General features: G+C 37.0%; 1 protein-coding gene across 1 annotated transcript; it reads left to right on the top strand.

Moving 5' to 3' along the window:
- Positions 1-3,389: 3,389 nt before the first annotated feature.
- Positions 3,390-16,630, top strand: LOC135685394 (uncharacterized). Its single transcript, XM_089112765.1, has 9 exons — positions 3,390-3,564; positions 4,926-5,070; positions 5,888-6,093; positions 8,139-8,390; positions 8,955-9,074; positions 9,480-9,701; positions 9,963-10,220; positions 11,281-11,460; positions 16,508-16,630. Exons 1-9 carry the CDS (start codon positions 3,537-3,539, stop codon positions 16,513-16,515), a joined length of 1,419 nt encoding a protein of 472 aa, XP_088968891.1. The 5' UTR covers positions 3,390-3,536; the 3' UTR covers positions 16,516-16,630.

Below are 16,630 nucleotides of genomic sequence, written 5' to 3'. Positions count from 1 at the left end.
CAATACGAATAAAGTGAAAAAAGAATTTCAAGTTCCTCTTCACTTTCATTTGACTTGTCGATCAATTTAACTACCCTTATAGGACTGCCGTACATGTTTTAGTCAGATCCGTCATTTATAAATGTGATGCAAGCATTGTTTTTGGCACGCGTCGTGCAATGGATCGATTTTGATAGAGACTCTTTATGACATGGTAAAGTATTTTTATGTGGTTACGAGAGTGCAATTTTGCAGCTGCGATTTCTATTTTTTGAATTTGGATGCTTGACTTCTCGCAAAGAAAGAATTGATGCATGGTAGCAACGTTTATGTTTGTACTGACCCTATGTCTTTGAGGATTTCGATATCCAATTAATTTAATGTCAAGAAGGTAGTATGATAATAACAGCACTAGAAAGAGTAGTGTCCTTTTTACAGACACCCAGTTCTACGGGCTAAGTTCAATTTTTCTTTATCTTTGGCTAATACCTGTCTTTTCAACTCGAAAAATGTCTGAATCTTTTTGAAGATGTCGAATAATAAGCTGCTTTAAAAGAAAGCAGAATCCGCGTACATAAAACCTGGTATTTCTAAATCCCGAACAAAACGCCTCACGTTTTTTCTCGTGTCGACAAATCTCACTTATTAAGATTTTTAAGTTTCCTTTTCAATTTTCCACAATATTATCTTGCTTAGTTTTGGGAAGATGATAAAGACAAAGTCTTCTGATGATTTGGTCATCCCTTCATCTTTAGGGCAAAGAGCATGCGTAATAATGATTAAAGACAATGCGCGTTCCCTGTGATCTTAGAGAGTAGGATTGTCTCTCTCATAAGAAGATTGTTCGTCAAATCAACAAAATCGCGCTTTGCTTCCAACACTATTGTCAAAGTTTATCAACAAAGTTTCTACTCGATAACAGCGAGATTATTTCATTTTAGGTTACTGTTTAAAGTTTCAAAAGTATCATTTAGTTTTCAAGAGTAAACTTTTTTTGGAAAATCAATAGCCAGATTAAGTCATGTGTTAACAGTGACTGCAGTTTCTCTTCCCCCTTTGTGATAACATCTTCTAATTTATATCTTTCACTTTCATCTTTGGTTGTTATGTTTACAAACGTTCCCTCTCGGGGTTTTTTTAATTTGCCTAGCTTTCGTCAAAGGAATTTGCGCAACCTGCACTCTTTGCGACTATAATTCAAAAACCGGCCTAATATCTTACTGCAACAAAATACAAAACGGTCAATTTCTCAAGACAGCTGCCGCTAAGTATGACGGTTGCGCAAGAGCCTTTAAGGTTGTGATTTTAGCCTTCCCAAAAATTCAGGTATTCTTGTGAGTGATTTTTATCATAGAAAATGTTTGTGATCTTAAAATTGATGTTTTAGAAGAAACTGTTTTGATTTGTTTGATCAAGTAGTTCGCAGTTTGCATTTCCTGTCGTCAGGTTACAATATTTGTAGATAACTATCGACGCTCACCTTTCAGAGCTATATTTTATATCTTTAGCTTTCATCTAAGCGTCGTGTCGTTTTGTATGTCACGTTAAAATGCGTACCCGTTTTCCTTCTTCTTGAGTGCAGAAAGCTTTATGTTCTGTCTCTCCGTAGAACATTTCATGGTCGCCTTTTTTATATACTTTTCCTTTCAATTTGTCTTTAAAATGCGTTTTCATGCAAATTTCTCTCTTTCGTTTCTTATCATTTTTTCCCTTCTCTCTTGTTCCCTTTTTTTTACTTCAAAAATGGCTTGGAAAAAGCAAGCATTTTGAATCATTCTAGAGCTTTTTGTCTGACACTCTCAAGAATATAAAACGTCAGAACATAGATCGAAAACTCTACGCTAGGAAATATAGGTACCCAGTTGTGGATCAAAATAGGCCAATCAGAAACGCGACACATGACTGTTGAGGTTGACCAATCAGTTCCGCTTGCCTGAAGCGTGTCAGACGAAAAGCTTTAGTATGATTCAAAAGGTTTGTTTTTTTCAAAGCCATTTTTAAATCTTTTTACCACAAAAAATTGTTTGTATTTTTCATTTTATTGATTTTGTCTTTGTACTGTCCTTTTTTCTCTATCCATTTTCTGTTATGAATTTTCGTTTCTTCTCTATCCTCTCTTTATCGTGTTCTATCTCCGCAGCATTTGAACATTTAAACATCAGAGCAATGTATTGCTGTAGAGTTGTAAATAAAGTATCATTCGCTCCTTTATTGTGGAAATACTATCGTAATGTACGTATGCTGGTTTACAGAATAGCGTTCTTTATACTGCCTTTTCAAGGCAAGCCAAAGGGGTCGTTTAACATTAAGAAGGTCATTTGTATATTGTATTCGTCTACTTTTTCTTAGCTGTAAAAATATCGTCTGTTCATCATCGTCGATATCTTTGGGTGTACTGCCTTTCGACAGTTCTGCAAATTCGTGTAGAGCAAGAAAAGGTCTCATTTGCCATTAAGTCAGTATTCAAAAGCTGGAAGTCCTTGCACCCTTTAACTCGTCTTTTCAAAAAAGAGCGAACCAGATTTATAGCTAATGTTTATATGTCTACATGTGAAAGGATGAGAGGGGTGTGTGTGAAGGATGAGAGGGGTGTGTGTGAAAGATGAGAGGGGTGTATGTGTGTGAAGGATGAGAGGGCTGTGTGTGTGTATGATTGTACGGTTACTGGATAGCCTGGTTACTGGAAGTGGTACAGTACCAATCATAGGCATTAAGGACTTGGCATTTGGCAATGAATCCCAGAGTTGCAGAGTCGCTGCAAGTCTAGATTTTTAAATGACGTGTTCTAAGCAGTCTTGGAGGAAAGGAAATGGACCTACAAAGCTCCGAAACAAGTGTTGTTTCTCAGCGTTGCATCTTAACTTCCCTTCGGGTGCTTGATAAAAATGTATTTAACTATTTATCAGAATACATAGAACCTTTTTTGTCGACAAGTAAACCGCGTGACTAAAAATTTATTCTATCAGTTTCTATTTTTATTTTATGTTCTTGATCATAGATCGGGGTATACATCCGTAGGTCCAGTTTCACCAGTTTCTGATTGAAAAACTCGATTGATTTCATGGACAAAATATTCTGCTATGATATTTGGTAACCTGATTATGCAGGTGTCGGCTTCGTCCTTAATTTGATTTTCTTGTGAATGAGAAATCAACTGCATCTTTTTGGTTGCAATTGAAATTAAGTCTCTTTCATGCAGGTGAGCAGTTATTGATTGAGGTGTTTTATCTCGTTTGCTAGAGATGATAATCTGTATTTTACCAATATAACCATAAAGAAGTGCTAGAAGTAACATCATTTCAACAATAATTGTCTTTCATTGGAATTTGTATTGACAAAGTAGAGCCAAAATGGCTTGAAATATGTTTACTGTGGAATCACTCGCAACCCGCACCTGTACTTTGATTAAGGTTGGATTGTTCGTTTTATTCAATACGAAAGAAATAGGAGTTTAAATTGGCTGATCCTTTTCCTATCACCAAGGCAGCCCTCGAATTATAAATATATAGCTCAGAGAACATCATTAACGATTGTTTTCCTTCAAATGGGCTAACAGAATGGCTGGGTTGCAGACGTTCAGTATTGGTAAGCAAATGCTACTTCACCTACATGCACGTTTTTAAAATGTTTCTCTTCAATGTGAGCATTATCGTTAGAAGTTCTACTCGCGTTCTATTGATAAATATATACCAGGTCCACGTGAAAGCTGCCATTATGCCACAGGCAAATATCCTTAGCTGTCTGATACGAAACTTAAAACTTGAAACTTGTAACGGAATAACGATCAACAATCCCTTAAATAAGGAGGAGTGAGTGTCATTTATCCAATTAGATAGTTTGTGAGATCCTTTGAAAAACGCGTTGTCCCGTGTCCGATGTAAGGCGAATCAGGTATCTTGGGCATTCCTTACTCATTTTGAAGATGGCATGAAATAGCAGAAACATAACATACTGCAGCACTTTTTCCGACAGTCTACAGAATGTTGAAGTCAGATAATGTAAAGAGTAAATCAGAGAAAAAAAACAGAAAACCCAATCAAACGCATCTTTATTGCTCTCAAATTGCTTTCGATCCACACCTTGAAAAAGTTCTTGCGTTTTTCCGTAATTATCCGCAGAGCGTTGAACGAAAAATGCTCAGTATGCACTGTTTCCGCTATTTCGTGCCATCTTCAAATTTTACGCTACCAAAAACTTATTTTCTTATTAATTGCTGGAATTCCGAATTCGTCCGACTGATGTTAACTCTTTTTATGCATAGGCACGTTGTTTTTTTCAAATCACTTCAGAATTTGGTGATTTTTCTATAATGAGTTTTTCTTTCGAGAATAGTCTGGTCGATACTTTTACATTCAACACAGGGAGATAGCTACTCTAAAAAGACAATGGTGCACCCCTTCCTAATCATTCTACCTACAGCTACGTGTCATAGTTTAAACTCGGAAGCAAAATGCCAATCTCGAATTATCAAATCTGGCCAAAAAGGATAGTTACAACGGGAAATTGTCAAATTTCGAATATGTACTTCTTTACCATTGCATGTTTTAAAATTGCAGTCAACATTGAGCTGTAAATTCAGCACAATGTCCCGATGGACAGCCATTTAAATTCACAATAAGCTTTTTTTTGCCTATCCAATCGGCAACGGTTGATTCAATACGCTACATCTCATTGTCACTTTACCACCATGTACCTGTAATAATGACAATTACGGTGTTCTCTACATTTACACCTCGTGTTATGTCTGTATTCATAGGCGGGTAATCAACCGCAAAACTGTAGCGTCCTCTCGTTTTATTTTTGTGCATGGCATGCCTAGAAAGGCACCAATATACAACGGCCACAAATCAAGGTTGGCCACTACTAAACTCGTATGATTGTTCTAATCATGAAATCAAGCAAAAGTATTACAGATTCCAAGCTCACTATTGCTTCCATTTTTCTAGGGCTGCTTTTGTGCCTCACGAGCATCTTGGCAATAGAAGGCACCGTCTATTCTCGTGTAGGATGCTTTGAAAGCGTCGCTCTTGGAGAAGAGCTTCATTCTGACTGCGAATTAGACTGGAATAACTTTGCAGATTCGGTTAAAAGGTATGCATGTATGATACTTGGCATTTTTTTGGTTTGAATCAGCAAATTAGCGTCTTATCATTGTGGCTACTTCAACATGAAATAAAGAGATTGAAGCAGTTCATCTTAATTTGTAATATATGCAAAAATATTTTGTGAGCTGATATATCCATGTATTCTAAAATATTCTGTCGATCTTTTAACAAAATTTTGTTTCACAGAACCCATGTTGTTATATCTATCAGTTTTTCTTTGCATCCATACAAAAACAGGAAAACCCTACATTCTTTAAAGGTTAGATCCGTGACTAGAAAATGGAGATTAGGGTTATTTCCTAAGAATGACGTAGCAAAAAATGGCCAAACAAGCATAAAAAATTCTATCTCTGGCAAGTCAGTTCGATCAATGACGCATTATAATGGGGCGCGTGCATTTATTCATATTCTCTTGGAAGAGGTTTCTTGGAGAGGAGTTGAAATACTACAGAATCTTTGCAAAGCAACGAGGAAGATCATTTTGCACACATTTGTGACGATTTCTTTGATTCTTTTAAGGATTTTGAATTGATAGCGGACATCGGCTGAAAAAGACAGGAAACCAGCCTGCCATTATGCTTTATATTATTTCATGCAAGGAGTATGGAGTTGTATAATGCAACTTGGTATCTTTGTTGTTTCAGTATCTGGTATGCTAAAAATAAAATATCTATGTACATTCCATACACGATTGGTAAAGCAGCTGATGAAGTGCTGACCTGAGTAAAGCTGTTCTGTGATCTGATTCGCTCAGACAATGCTCAGACCAACTTACTTGTAAGCTATTTCGCATTTCATTGTAGCATTCTTGCTGAATGTTCCAAAAAGGCCAGCCTAGCAGGAATCTCATACATCGCTCTTCATGGCACTTGCAAATGTTCCTCCGTGCACGATTTTCAACCCACGACTGCAACTAGTTCAAACAAATGTATCGGTGACAATCGTTTTTGTTCAACTGAGGACTCAGTGTGTACTGGATTTCAGACGTCAGTGCTTGTATTCCAAGCAGGTATGTACAATTTGCAAACAATCTTTTCATGGTACAAAAGTTAAAAATGGCTTTGAAAAAAGAAAACATTGTGAGTCAAAGCGGCACTGATTGGGCAACCTGAAACAGTCATGTGCTCGCGTTTCTGATCGGCCTATTTCGATCCACAACTGGGTATATATATTTCCTAGCTTAGTGTTTTGATCTTTGTTCTGACGTTTTATACTCTGAAGAATGTCAGACGAAAAGCTTACGTGTGACTCAAAATATTTGTTTGTTTCAAAGCCATCTTATGTACAGATTATTAAATTTAGCAACTTATAGAATCACAACTATCACAAGTATTATGGAATCTTTTTTATTTCATGCTAGCCAGAAAACATTTATCATGCTAGCCAGAAAGATTTTATTTAAAATCAGCTTAGTCAGCTCTCTTTCTGTCGTTCTTATTCGATATCATTACTAGATCTGCAGTGAAAGATCCGAAATTCAAGAATAATTAAATTTTGATTTGAACATCGTTTCACATGTTTAGAGCATTTTTTAGTCAAAAATAAAAGGGTTATTTTCCCCCATAAACGGCCATGGATAGAAGTTTAAGAGTTTAAGCCATTTGTCGAGCAACCATTAACCAATCAATGACCGTGTGGAGATTTCCGTGAAACTTATTCACCCCATTCCCTTTTCCACCAAAGGGGTTAAAAAAGGTAGTGTATTTCATACAGCAAAGATAATGATAACTCTTATACATTCGTCATAAGACAATTAGTGATACTGAATAAGCGATTTCACAGTTTTTGCCGCCATTATGAATTGGCAAAAATGGCGGACACGCAGCAAACGAGCAAATTACCGCAGAATTTCCAGTCAATTTTGTAGCTAGAATTGCTGATAAAATTAGGCAGTAATCAGCTAAATTAGAATTTAAATGTTCCTTTTTTACAATAAGCAACTCACAAACAGCGTTCCTTGTTGTTTTCCTTGTGATTTCACTGCTGACTTTGACCAGGCTGAAATCAGTCCCCTTTGACCTCTCGTACAAAAACTTCCGCTTTTCGATTCAAACCTTGGTGAAACTCGTTATTTCTAGCCTGTTTACAACCATCTTGAGTTGGACTCTCTTCAGAAATTCATTTGACGTCAATAAAACCTGTAAATGACATCAAAACATCGTGACCACTTCTATGATCCTGACGCATGTTATTGATGGAGGATTCCCCTGTATGGCATCCCAGCAGATATGCCTCTCATGCTATACAGGGGAATCCTCCATCAATAACATGCGTCAGGATCATAGAAGTGGTCACGATGTTTTGATGTCATTTACAGGTTTTATTGACGTCAAATGAATTTCTGAAGAGAGTCCAACTCAAGATGGTTGTAAACAGGCTAGAAATAACGAGTTTCACCAAGGTTTGAATCGAAAAGCGGAAGTTTTTGTACGAGAGGTCAAAGGGGACTGATTTCAGCCTGGTCAAAGTCAGCAGTGAAATCACAAGGAAAACAACAAGGAACGCTGTTTGTGAGTTGCTTATTGTAAAAAAGGAACATTTAAATTCTAATTTAGCTGATTACTGCCTGATTTTATCAGCAATTCTAGCTACAAAATTGACTGGAAATTCTGCGGTAATTTGCTCGTTTGCTGCGTGTCCGCCATTTTTGCCAATTCATAATGGCGGCAAAAACTGTGAAATCGCTTATTAGTTCAAGAGCACATTAGCTGTGTTACATAGAGATTTTGAAGCCTGCAAATCTCTTTCTTCGGCGTGGAATGGAAATCAAACATTGATACGCCCGCTATAGGGAAATTTGAGATGTCAAACCGGGGTAGAGAAAGGTATTTTTCTGGATTTTTGCTTAAGGGTTTGAACCTGTTATCGACTTTTGTAGTAAAATAGGCGCTCACAAAGTTTCTTTACAGGCAAACAAGTTACCTGTAAGAACAAAACTGCTGTTTGTGTTTGAGGTATCTTTACAGTTGTTATCTTTATGTCAAACTGCAAAATAATAAGTAGCATAACAACCGTGTCAACTTTATTGTAGTTTTCATCTTTCTCAACATCTAGTTAAGGGTAAATGCAGTAAGAAGCTCGATGTTGGCATTGCCATTGATGCGTCATTTAGCGTGGCCCCCGCTCATTGGGAGTATTCAAAGAGTCTTATCAAAGGGATGATAAACTCGATGGTGATTGGTGCTGACAACGTCAAAATGTCAATCATGACATTCAGTACTATACCAAAGGTGGTGAACTATTTCAATGAAATTGAAAACGCCGATGAACTGAAGAATAAGGTCGATGCTCTCGTCTTGAAAGGAGGTATAGTCAAATTCATGCATGCTTTTATGACTTTCTCTAAGCAGACGCGATTTTACTAAACAATTCTCTGCATACATGGGCTAATCTGCTTTGGTTGGTTGTCCAAATACTTCAGTAACCAATTTTTCCAAAATAAAGACTATAACAAAATACCTGTTGAGACATTCTTATTCTTATTATTATTAGTATGGCTTATCGATTTTGCAACATTATTCTTTTCGATTCTAAACATTTCAAATATCAATGAATCAAAAAGGCTATGAATCATCAATGATTACATGTTGGCTTTTTTTTCTATGCATCATCTAGTGACTATTTGTACATAGCAGAAGTACATCGTCATATTAGTAATGTAAAGCATTGCAAGGGGGAGATGGGAGTAGAGGCGACTGGCAGTAGCCTTTTTACTTACTTTCATATTAATCACTGCTAGCTTACAAAGTTTCCTGTGAAGATCATTCTGGCCTAATAGCATGTTGCAATGTTTAAGATTTTATACACATTATACTATTCTACTTTCATTCTGGTCTGAGCTGGAAAAATAAAAGCTGTCAATTTTTTAAGGTTTTACAAGAACAGACATTCTGTTAGAACATGCAAAAAGAGACATTTTCACACCAAGTTCTGGGATGAGAGAAGACAGTGAAAGAGTCTTTGTACTAATCACAGATGGTGAGACGAACGGTAAGAGTCCATAATCTCCTTACTGGAATATTTCCAGTTGATTTGGTTTGTTCAGGGCATCAAAAACAAAACTTTTAATTATCCAGTGATAACATACAATGACGTTCAAAGAAGCTTTCACTAACGCATTTATTGACAAACAGTTTACTTGAAAGACATCCATGTTTGCATCAAGTTGATATAGGGTTTTTACAAGTTGATATAAAAAGTGAATACAGAGCAAGTCATCCTTCCACAAATTTGCCAAGTATCGAATTATCTTTCCTTAATATCGATCGAACCTCCTTTCCCAGTATCGGATCATCTTTCTTTAGTATCGAATCATCTTTCCTCATATTATCGAATCACATTTACCCAGTATTGAATCATCTTTCTTCAGTATCGAATCGAATAATCTTTCCTTAGGTATCGACGCAACTGTCAACTGGCATGAATCGGTGATGGTCCCTGCTGCTGAGCTCAGATCTCATGACGTCAAGATCTTTACTGCTTCCTTGGGTAGCAATGTACCGCAATCAGAGATCAATGCGATCGTAAGCTCGCCAGTTTTTGAGCATTCGTTGAACGTTTCAGACTTTAGCTACCCAGCTGTAACTGCGACCCGCTTTGCCGAAATTATATGCGGTGGTAAGCGTATTAAAATTTGTATATTCTTGAAAATGAGATTGTTGCCTTCTGAACTTTAAAACCTTGATATGAAGTAGAAAGTAGTTTCCTGTTTCAATTTGTCGTCTCTCTCCTTATTTTCTGTGCAAAATTTCCCACCCTTTGAGTTAGACTTTCTTAATTTTTTTAATTTAGGAAATTTTTTTAATTTATTGGGTTACTAATTTTTTCGCTGATTTCTTGCCCTTGTCTAGATTTCTTAAAATTCCTGTTTTGTTGCAGAGAAATTCGTGAACGTAGCATTGAAACAAAACACGACACAATCATCAACACCCAGTAGCACATATGGATCAAGCTCCTATGCTGTTGATGGGAATACAGACAATAATATTTTTGGAAAATCATGTGCTTGGACGAATTACGAGAGTAACCCTTGGTGGCGTGTTGACCTAGGAAAAGAGAGGCTAGTCTTTGAAGTAAAGATATACAATAAAGCAGGCTGCTGTGTATTTAGAACGACTGGCTTGCAAATACGAATTGGTAATTTAATTTTACATTCTGCAGGTTTATTTTGATTCTTAAAGAGAATGGATAACGGTAAATAGGGGACAACAGGCCTGCTTCCTTTGCCAAATGAAGTGCCTCAAATAGTCACTGGCATTTAAATGATTGGCCTATAACGAATCATAACGAATCTGGATAAAAAGGACGACCTCCTGGATGTCATATTAGCAACAGCACTAATTACAATCGCCCTTGCCTACCAATGATATATTAATTCAAATTCTGGTAAACCCAGCCTGCTATTTTAGCTTAACCAGCTGATAGATCAAGAATAAGGGGCGTAAACATTATAGAATGCATTCTAGTTTTTTATCGAAGTTAAAAGGGGTAATTTGATACCCGAATATGTGTACTTCACTCTTTTTTATGCAAGTACCAAACACCTCACAAAGGCCTGGGCGAGTGGTGACGTAAACTACCTGGATTTGCTTTTGCTTCGGAGTTTTATTTACTTTGCAATAAGGAGGAATTCAATTTACTTAAAATTCGAATTGCTGTGTTTTATTTGGCTCTAAAGGTCGACGTGCTTCCTTGCAGGAAAATAGCCCTTTTAGGGGAATTTTACACTTTTCTCTACCAATTTTTATTTTAAATTGCTAACTGGCTGCAGCAAAAATAATATAGTGATCACTTTTTGGATCTGGAGTCTACTACCCTTGCCAAAAATAAGGCCTCCGCCGTATCTTTCTCGACGCTGACATGCTTGAATCAAATTTTGCACAATTTTGCATACCTTTTAGAAGAGCTGTCTAACTACTACACTTTGTATGATGCAAAGATATCACGTAATCTGCGTCAAGCCTAAGCTCAACCCAGTCCTCTAAAAAGTCGTTTTTGAATTGGGGCTCAAGGATCTAATACGCTATTTAGAAGGAGTAAGCAAAAAGGTTTTCTAGCCTTATCATTAATTATTTCACATCACTTTGTTTTACTATCCACAGCAGTTTTACTATCACTTTGTGCTTCACCAGGTTCAATCCTGATTTGATCTTCGATTTAATACACTTCGACTGATCCATCTCGCTATTTCTTTAAGGCTCCAACCTACAAGACAACGGTAACCAAAACCCAGTATGCAGGGAAAACCTTTCGATGTATGCAGGCGAAAAAGCAACATTTGTCTGCATGAAACAGCTCCGGGGGCGTTATGTAAACATTAGACTTCTTGGAACAGAGAAAGTTTTGGCACTTTGCGAGGTTAAAGTTGTTGCTAAAGGTATTTCATTTGTTTTTTCTTAACCTTATTACTAAGGCTTAATGCTTGCAAACTTCAAAGAAAACCCTGGAGCAAAAGTGCTTTGTTGACCAGCCGTCTCTGTCCATATGGGCAGAAAGAGCTCCTCCCTGGTTCGACTAGAACTTTCAAACATACACGAAGTCAGACGAATGTCATGTTTTTGAATCTTAGTTAAACTTTTTCTAATTACCTGTGTTTTTCCTTAACGGATTTCAATACATAGTTAAAGGTGAGCTCACCCAACCAATGGTCTCTAACTTCATCAGCATTGATCTCTTTTTGAAATATATCACAAAACTACAACAAGATGTCACAATTTAGAACTAGTAAAAGTAGTGTGGCGTTTCTCTATCTCTTTTAATAAAGACATGGTTGAATACGTTAGAAACAGGCCATTTCTTACAGTTTCGTTAAAGCTATTGTATTAAGCATGTGTAATAGTGCCCAGGGCCCCAAAATGAAAAGAAAGTCAAAAGCTGAGTCAGGAGAAGTTAATAACCACTTATTTTGAAGTGATTTTAGATCGAAAAAGAAAGGGCTGGATGCAGGTTAAATTTGCACGAGACTAATAATTCGAGTATACCTTGGCCTAGGTGAAATCGATGCAGGCGTTAAAGAAGCTTGCAGAAAGGTAAAAGCTAGGAGCCCCAGTCTGGGACCTACCTTCTTCGACACGAGAGATTTTCTACTTGAGCGAGTTCAACTTAGGCTAGGCTTTGCTCAAATTCTTTATCGATCGCTGACAAAAACAAAACTTAAGCTCGATTCTCTTTATCATCAAAAATAAAGAAATTCAAGTATTTCCAGTTTTTACTGGCCACGTTTGTAATTCTGAAAAAATATACAGTGCACATTTAGCTTAATAGACCAGAGGGTGGAAGGGGACCACCACCACCCGAGCGGAGAATTTATGAGACCAATCTATTCTGGATCAGTTTTTCGTGTAGATTCCGAATTTGGGTGTTGATCCCCCGTTTTAGGGGGCTTTTCAGAGATATAGGGGGTCTAAAGTCCGATTTTAGGGCTAATATAAATGTCAATAAAATATAGACAGGTCAGTTTTTTGATGATATCTATGCTTGTTGACTCCCATTTGGAAGTGAGGGGGCCATAGAAAACGAAACAGGAGTACAAAATACTGTAAATTCCACATAAAACTGATTTTTCGCAACTGAATGGAGTACTGTAGCATGATCACATAGGGAAATGGCTGTTTGTACTCACCAGGAATGTGGCTTTCTCAGACATGTGTAATGACTGATATGGAGATTTTCATATATCTACAACTTTATTGCTATGGATCAGAAAGGAAATGAGGCCCAAAAGCAAATCTTTATGAGAAGTACTTTAACACATGGTTTTGTGTCATAACCTAGGAATGTAACTTGTATGTACTTCACAGCCTTAAACGATAATTACCTGTTAACATTGAAGACCATTGAAGGTGTAAACACAGAACATTGAAGGTTTGGATTTTCTTTCAAATGACCTAGAAACTGCAATTTCATTGCTTACAAATTCATTATCATTTTCAATGTTCTGTGATTAAAGCAAGAGTAAACTATGAAAGTAGTTAGAATATATGGCAAACAGAAAAAGAAGATGAGCTGTTCATTGCACTCATTTAGTCATTGAAGATCAGATCCTTTGCCCTTTAACGATATCGCCAGCTTTACCTGAACTTTACGAAGGCCGTATCTGTCTTTGCAAACAAAACGCAAAAGGGGAAGAAAGTAAGCAAAAAGGCATCTCCTTAAAAAAGAACAGTGACGAAAGCAAGCGCCTAATAACAAGGGCCTATCAATGTTAATAAGGGGAAGAAGCAACTATTGAAACTTAGATAAACTTTCATCATGCCGAACTCTGCAAAAAGCTCCAGCATTAAGAGAGGGTAAAGCTTTCCTGGTATAATAAGAACACAGTATTTTGTAGTAAGAAGTCGACTACCCTTACTTCTACAGCTGTCCACGATCCCACTAACGAAGTACTTGAAACAAGCGAAGAACAGTGTAAGCTGACTCTTTCCTGTGTGTTCATATATAACAAATCATGAACCGATCCGTCGCAATGAAGACTTTAACTGGAATGTATTGTTTCATTAACGAGAACATCAGACTAAGTTAAAAAGGGGTTAGAAGCCGAGTTCGGTGATAGTATCCCCTTCCTCGCTGTCTCGTGAAGCTCAGGTACTTAGAAGTATGAGGCACATATAAATACCACAGTTACCAGCCTTATGAAGAACAGAAAAGAGGAGATAGGCAATTTGCTTTGTTGTTGATTTGGTTGCCACCATTCGATCTACAGTTAGAATACCGGACACTTTCAGGAGGCTTGCAACGAAGTTGCTGAATGAATTATGGACACAATACAACTGTGTATATATTGCATTCGAACATGCCGATTGGTTCATCAAGAATGCAGAGAACCATTTCTTCATCAAATCGCCAAACATAAAGATTCCTCCTAACTTCGTTGCGTTTCTGAGGAAAAGACAGAATAAAGAGCGGTTGTTTGAGTTGGTTAAAGAAGTCTGGGTTCGTCAAGGCTGTCATTTAGGGAACAGAGTGATCAATTTTTCTCGCAAAGAAAAAAATATATATAGATATCGCTGTATAAATATCACTAGCTTAAGTTTGCTTCCTTCTACATCATGCTCTCCAACAAAACGAAGGTCGAGAAACGATTTGCGTTCTTGTTTTGGAGATATATAATATAATAACATCCTTGTTATCTTGCTTGCTAGGCAGGAACCTCATTTCTAAATATTTATTGATAGTGGGACAGGTAAAAATAGAAAAATCTTCGCTCTAGCTGCTTGTGAATTATCGGCCTATCAAAAAGAAGTCCCGCTTGGCTTGCATGCATTTAGTGGAAATGACTATATTTCGTTATTTTCATGTACGAAGAGTGTGTACATGAAGAGGGGCTGCTCGATGTCCAGGAACGCAGGTAGGTAGATGGATAGATAGGTGGGTATGTAGCTAGGTATTTAGGTAGGTAGAAAGGGAGATAGGGAGGTAGGTAGGTAAGTAGATAGGGAGGAAGGTAGAAAGGGAGGTAGGTAGGTAGGTATTTTTCAGAAAAAGTTGGAAGCTTATGCAAGGCACAAAAGCATTCGTCACAACTTTAGCAAAGCTAGGGGCATCAAGTAATCCTATAAATTATGTAATTGGGGGTATTGAAAGGTTTACGTGTGCGTTGTTTGGAGAAAAGAGATTATCGTCTGTTCATGATATTCAACGGAAAAATTTTTCGAAAAATTTTTCAAGGGGTCAAAAATCACAGACTTCTCTTTGCAGCCACCATGCAAAAACAGCCTTTTAAGATACATCAAGCGTTGCAAATTACATTGCACATATGTGCAGACAAGCCTCTTAACCAATGATAGAGCAAGAAGGCTCAAGTACACCACGTGTGGAAAGGTGACTTTTCTAATTCTGTTTAATGAATTTCTTTTGCAAAATCCAGAGGATGTTCGAAACTACTAGTGGAGGCTGACGATCTTGTAGAAGTGGAAGACATAAGAAGAGACATTGATATGTCTGAGGATAAGGATGAAGATGAATAATTTTTTGGGTAGACTTGATAGTATTCAAATATATTGTAACAGTAATGTTTTCTTTTGGAAAAAATTTAATTTTTTACACCTCCCTTAAATTCTAAATATAGAAAAACACTTTCAAATATCAGCCAACAATCATAGATATAGCCAAATTTGTAGCAATTAACCCCAAAATTTGTCTTTAGACCCCCCATATCTCGGGAAAGCCCCCTTAAACCGTTGATCAACACCCAAATTCGAAATCTACGCAAAAAACTGAACCAGAATAGATTGGTCTCATAAATTCTCCGTTCGGGTGGTGGTGCTCCCCTTCCACCCTCTGGTCTATAACATGTCTACTTTAGTTGACCAAAAGCCAGTCATGATAGCTGTTAATGAATATAAGATTTTTCTTTTATCAAATTTTGCGGTTATATCAAATCAGAATTTCAGCTTTTAAATAAATTTATATTTAACGCAGGACGTTACCTTGGCAGCACTGGTGCGGAAATAGTAAAACTATTTTCGTTATTATCTTTCCATTCAATATTCCTCTGTATTTCATGCGATTAATATTTAATAGCGAGTCACAAAAATTGCGTATTGAGGCCTATCGTGATTGATAAATACATTCTATAAATGGCTTTGAAAATACACGAAAAAACCGCTATTGTGTAGACAAAAGGAGTTCGTTTTCACCTTAGGACTCCATGGGTAAACTGGGCAACCTCAACAGTCACGTGCTCGCGTTTCTGATTGGTCTATTTTTCTCCACAATTGGATAACTATATATATTTCCTAGCGTACAGCTTTCGATCTATGTTCAGACGTTTCAAACTCTAAAGAGTGTCAGACGAAAAGCTTTAGTATACTCAAATGTTTGCTTTTTTCAAAGCCATTTTCAAGTTTTATACCACCAAAAGATTGTAGGCCTGCTCGCTCCCATTGTGTTTTTGATTTTTCTAAGTAACAAACTCCTATCTTATTAAATAAAAGTTTTTCATTACTCATAGAAGGCCAGTAACTCGAAAAAGGGGTGAAGGGGAACACAAGGGTGCAATTTATCACCACAGGCATCCTTGAGAACAAGATATTTTCTGCTCAGAAATATTTTAGAAATTCAGAAACGGCCATCTCTTTCTTCAAAAGCTGCCAAATCTTATACTTTTGTATATTATCTCTTGCCTTCCGTTCAACCCAAAGAATCTCCAGGCAACCCCAGGCAACCCCATGCAACCTCACGCAGCCCCACGCAACCCTACGCAACAGAGCCTTGCTAGGTCAAACGCGTACACCAGTGATTAGCTATCTGTGATTGCAACTCAATAGACCATTCATAGCAATGCAAGTAGAAACAAGGACAATCAGCAATACTATTTGCTTTCGTAGTGAACAAGTCAAAGATATTTTATGATAATTATTATAAGAATCTAAATTTAAAATACATAACACAACAGTAATTTACAATGATTTTTCAAATTTAAGGTGACTGAAGATGGTGCAAGATAGAACGATGCATTATGTGAATTCTACAAAGCAAGAAAAAGCTCATTGTTGGTTGACATTAATGCTAGTCATAAAATCCTACTCATTAATTCACAACAACAA

Source organism: Rhopilema esculentum, chromosome 15 (genome assembly GCF_057945365.1).
Source record: "Rhopilema esculentum isolate cy_ngs chromosome 15, ASM5794536v1, whole genome shotgun sequence".
Lineage (NCBI taxonomy): Eukaryota > Metazoa > Cnidaria > Scyphozoa > Rhizostomeae > Rhizostomatidae > Rhopilema > Rhopilema esculentum.
The sequence above is the reverse complement of the archived record's forward strand: the minus strand, read 5'-3'. Positions and strand labels throughout refer to the sequence as shown.

What these genes read in the sequence shown, in the direction of transcription:
- LOC135685394 (XM_089112765.1), top strand. Translation starts at nt 3,537, where the DNA reads ATGGCTGGGTTGCAGACGTTCAGTATTG. An exon ending in GTTGCAGACGTTCAGTATTG is followed by an intron (nt 3,565 to 4,925) that starts GTAAGCAAATGC and finishes CCATTTTTCTAG; the next exon opens with GGCTGCTTTTGTGCCTCACG. An exon ending in TGGCTTGCAAATACGAATTG is followed by an intron (nt 10,221 to 11,280) that starts GTAATTTAATTT and finishes TATTTCTTTAAG; the next exon opens with GCTCCAACCTACAAGACAAC.